The sequence below is a fragment of the Penaeus monodon genome, chromosome 18 (assembly GCF_015228065.2).
Source record: "Penaeus monodon isolate SGIC_2016 chromosome 18, NSTDA_Pmon_1, whole genome shotgun sequence".
NCBI classification, from domain to species: domain Eukaryota; kingdom Metazoa; phylum Arthropoda; class Malacostraca; order Decapoda; family Penaeidae; genus Penaeus; species Penaeus monodon.
Window position 1 is genome coordinate 39,700,947 of NC_051403.1, and position 4,970 is coordinate 39,705,916.

At 30.5% G+C, this 4,970-nt stretch overlaps 1 protein-coding gene across 1 annotated transcript in view; it reads left to right on the top strand.

Annotated features, from left to right (window-relative positions):
- The window catches only part of LOC119584775 (galactosylceramide sulfotransferase-like), a 9,068-nt gene extending 8,386 nt beyond the window's left edge, over positions 1–682 (top strand). Inside the window, exon 8 of the mRNA XM_037933425.1 lies at positions 70–682. Coding sequence (XP_037789353.1) covers positions 70–292 — 223 coding nt within the window. The 3' untranslated portion in view covers positions 293–682. The remainder of the gene's footprint in view (positions 1–69) is intronic.
- The last annotated feature ends 4,288 nt before the right edge of the window (positions 683–4,970 follow it).

Here is a 4,970-nt window from a genome sequence, read left to right on the forward strand (position 1 = left end):
GTGTAGGGAGAGAAAGAGAAACTGATACATCAAAAAAAGAGAAGTAAGAAATCTCCCTTTCTCTTCCAGACATCGGCACTTCTGCAAAGACCTGGTCCGGACAGGTGTGGAGTTCACGCAGATCCTCCGTTGGAAACAATACAGCCGGTACCATCGTGCCATCAATAACCCCTGGAATATCAGCTGGTCTCCCAAGTTTAACAAGAAGCCCCGAAGGTCTCCAAAGAAAATTTCCCTTATCTCCAAGAAGAACATTCAGAAGGAACGCCATTCCCAGCGTCATGTTAGGTAGTGATGAGGCGCAAAGAGAAAGAGATTTCAACAGGATTAATTTATATAAACAGGTCTTCCTTTTTTCTTTTTTATTCATGCAGGGCTGTCTGCCTCTTCCTTGTTTTGATAAATCTTGTTGACACCTAAACTTGCATTCTGTATGGTTTATTTCAGTGAATACATTCTGAAATGATACTATGAATTATGATTATCAGGATACCCTTTTTTCATTTTCCATAATTAAGCTCTTTACAAGTAATACTGATATTATTCCTAATTACTCATATATATTTCAAGAGTTGGCCTCAAATATAACACAGACTGTAATAAAGAGTACATGCTCTTTAACAAATATTACCAGATTGACTGATGTAATAACGAAATAAAATAAATGTTGATTCTCAAGAAAGGCTGTGTGCAGCTCCTTATGGCTTGTGTGAGCTGTGATCTGTGTGTGCAGAGTGATGCTGTAAAGGTGCTTAAACTATGTACTAACTTAAGTAACACAATAAAATATAAAAATAATGTATATGTGACTACGTGTTGTTATGAAGAGCAAAGTCCAGTGTAAAAACACAATTATTTCATTTAAGAAGAGGAAAGCTAGAATCAAAATGAATTATGCTAAGGAATCTGTTTATATCAAAATGTTTATAATCAAAACAAATAAAATCAAAACACAAATACCTACATATGTACACCTATGTACACACACACACACACACACACACACACACACACACACACACACACACACACACACACACACACACACACACACACACACACACACACACACACACACACACACACACACACACACACACACACACACACACACACACACACACACACACACACACACACACACACACACACACACACACACACACAGTCACTCCAAGAATATATAAATGTAGTACAACACAAGATTTTTTTTCTCTTTTCTTGCCATCCATTTGACAACTCATATTTTCCAAGATTTAGTAAAGGAACCTCCGATATTTGTAAGAAACTACTTGACACAATGGAGAATAGAGTTTATCTGAAACAGTTTCTATGTATATATATATAATAACTAGGAAATTATTCTTAGAAGTATCAGGGCAGTGATATTCACAAAAAGCATTTATGTAGTTTTTCTCTTATGTGGCAGCTTTTTTATCAGACAAAAAAATGAAAATAACGTACATAATAATGAGTAAAATCTATATTCCTTATCACAGAGAACTAAATATACCTCAGTAGACTGACATGTGGCATATGTTTTCTACAGTATGCTAATATGTCAAATCAAATATTATGAATTAGGTTCTTATAGCCTTAGTGAATCTTTCCATATACAATGTCTAGTAAACATGATTAGTCTACCTGTTTCTAGCAGTTAGGAATTTAGATATAATCTTAAACAGCTATAGTTATTGTTAATTTCATTATCAAAACAGCATGCGCAATAAACCCATATACTGTACAAAGTGCATTTATCTAAACATAGAAAAATTAGTTGCTTTAGTTTGGTATAACTTTCATAAGTATAACCCCTTTAAAGATTATATTAGTGTTTTAAAGAGATGGCAAGATGGTCCATAATATATGTACTTATTTCAATACTTGTGTATGTAACTATGAGAAATAGTTATTAGAGGACTGTTTGTACAGATTAGACAGAAAACCATAGAGTGTATGGTGAAGAAAGGTAATGAAGAATAAGCATGCACTCATCTTAATAAAACTTGTCTGGTTTTCATTTCTTAATATTCAGAAATATAAAATGTCTCTTAAACTGATGAAAGAAACACCCTACTTTGAAGAAAAAAAAAATAACACTGCAGATTCCCCTGAAATTATATATTCGTATATATATAAGAACATAAACAGGAACCAAATGACTTGGTATCTGCAGAAGGCAGACTCAGTAATATAATAAAAAGATTTAAGCATTTTAATAAAGTATAGGTATGAGCTGGATGATTATTAGTCTCTTGAAAGAGTATCTAACAAAAATCATCTTAAATAAACAGAAATCGGCTGCCATAACTGCAACACTTTCTTTTACCCAGAAGATAACAGAACAAAAATTGATTGTTCTTTTTCACTTTTCTACCGAATGGAGTAGTTTTAAAAATCTAATAGATGTAGCACTGGAAAATCTGTGAAGGTAACTTTCAAGACTGTATATATATATACATATACATAAACATATATATTCTTAAATGTACAGTGGATGGTAATTTTATAATGTATATATTTCCATGTAAATGTACCATGTGAAAAATAAAATAGAGAAAAGTATTTCCAGCTCTTTATGTCCATTTCAGAACACACGTCTGCCTGAAAATGCTGAAATAAGAAAAACAGTAATGATGATACCGAAAATGGGAATAATAGTGAAAAAGATAGTAATTAAAGTTGTGGTACTAATTATAGTAATGCCAACAATGATAACCATAATGAATAATAGGAAAATGAGAATATTTTAAAAAAAGTAATGATTGATATAATTAAAAGGACAGCACCCCTCCCCCCAGCATGTCCATTTACTTGCTACGTTGCCGGAGGATTTTCTGGGGGAGGAGGACTGGCAAGGCCCACCTCCCCCGAGCCACCCAATTACTCCAGGGAGGCTAGGGGGCTTATATATATATATATATATATATATATATATATATATATATATATATATATATATATATATATATATATAAATAATAATATATATATATATAAATAAATAATATGTGTGTGTATCTATATATATATATATATATATATAATATATATATATATATATATATATATATATATATATATATATATATATATGCTTTTCTTTCAAAAAGCTCAGTAACTTGCTGCAGAACCTTTGATTTTTTTCTTTCCTATTGTCTTCTGAGTAAACTTATTAGTTATTGTTTTTTCATCAATTTCAAGAGTCTTCATGTACCTGGTTAGAACAGGTGTTAATAAATACAAAAAAATCTTGCAGCCTCTTAAAATTGTACATATGAGTTAATAATTAGATTCTCACACCAGATGGTCTTATATGTAAATTTTTATCTCTATATTATTTATCTATAAATGATACCATAGTTTTCTAGACAAACTAAACCAAATATATATATATATTTTTTTTTTCTTCTTTCATTAATTTCTTCTTCAACAAACTTGATGAATGCATTCTGAATAAGATTCATTGCAAATATTTTACACCAAGCTTGTACAAGCAGTTATTTTCAGAAATTAAATAAAATATCTTTTCCTTACTCTATGAAGGTAAAATGACATTTTTGTATGAAAACAATAACAAAAAGAGAAGTTTAGAGTAATTATTTTATTCAAAATTGGATATACATATAAATACAATAACTTTTACAAGAAAATGTTTCTTAATGCCATTCAGTAAACAAAAAAGTGGTGTTAAACTCTATATTAACCACAAGTTTAATAAACAGACTTCTACCCAAATATCAAGTTATTTCAAGTTGTTCAAAAGGATTTATTTTCTCTTTTATATTTTAAAAGGGCTGCATTATTCACAATGAATAACGAAAATCATCACAGCAATTGTTATGCACTCAGGCTGAAACAAAAACCACAAATGAAGACCAAAGATAACTCTAACATAGATAATATTATCATTAAATGGTCTGCATATATATACACTGGCAAAAACATGTTTCCTACAATACAAATATCTACAAAATATCTACAAATCATTCATATAAATCTGAATAACTTATCAGCGTAATTTCCCTTTCTGCTGCATCCAGACTCGTGCAGCCAAGAGAATATTATTTGCGTTTTTCTTGTACCACTCTCTATTGTACTCTTGATGTACTACCCTGTGATCATCAAGGAACTGTTTGTAGAATACAGCCATTTCGTCAGCTGAGAGAGTTCTGCGCTCAGTCGCTTGGCTGCCGTATTTCTCCTTTAGCCGTAACTGTACAAATTCTTCCTTCATCTAGTCAAAATGAAGAGATATTAACGTGTCTTAAATGAGTCAGTTCTTGTTTTAGCAAATGAATAAAAACTGTTACTGCTAATATAGCTTCCAATCTTATTTTCATAATCCTACTATTAACCCAATCGGCATGGATGGCGAGAATACAAGCCATGCCCAATGTAATATAAGTTTATTTATTGTATTTACATATAGATGGCTCTACAAGTGCTTAATCACCAAGGAGTCAGTTATTAGTCCTACCTATCTCACCTGTTTACCCTTTTCCTTGACTTTTGGAAAGGGTCTTTTGAATTATTTCATTCCTTAAATATTACCAAGATTTTAATAACAATTTAATAATCATTAACATCAATAACAATAATAAGAGTATCAATATCAAAAGTATTAAAAAGAAAAACAATTTCCCACTAATTCGAGGAATGGGGAAATCAAGATCGGTCACTAGGACCTAGTGATAAACAACTGGAGCCACAGTTATGTAACAAAATTAATAAAAAACAACATGGGACAGAACATAAATCCATGATGGTTGGGTTTACTAAACACAAACATTCAAGGATATAAATTACATATATGCCTACACTTCTTGCAAAAGGAAGAAATTATATCAAATGTTATCAAGCTCATTAAAACTGTTATAACATTTTCTTACTAATACAATATATATATATATATATATATATATATATATATATATATATATATATATATATATATATATATATATATA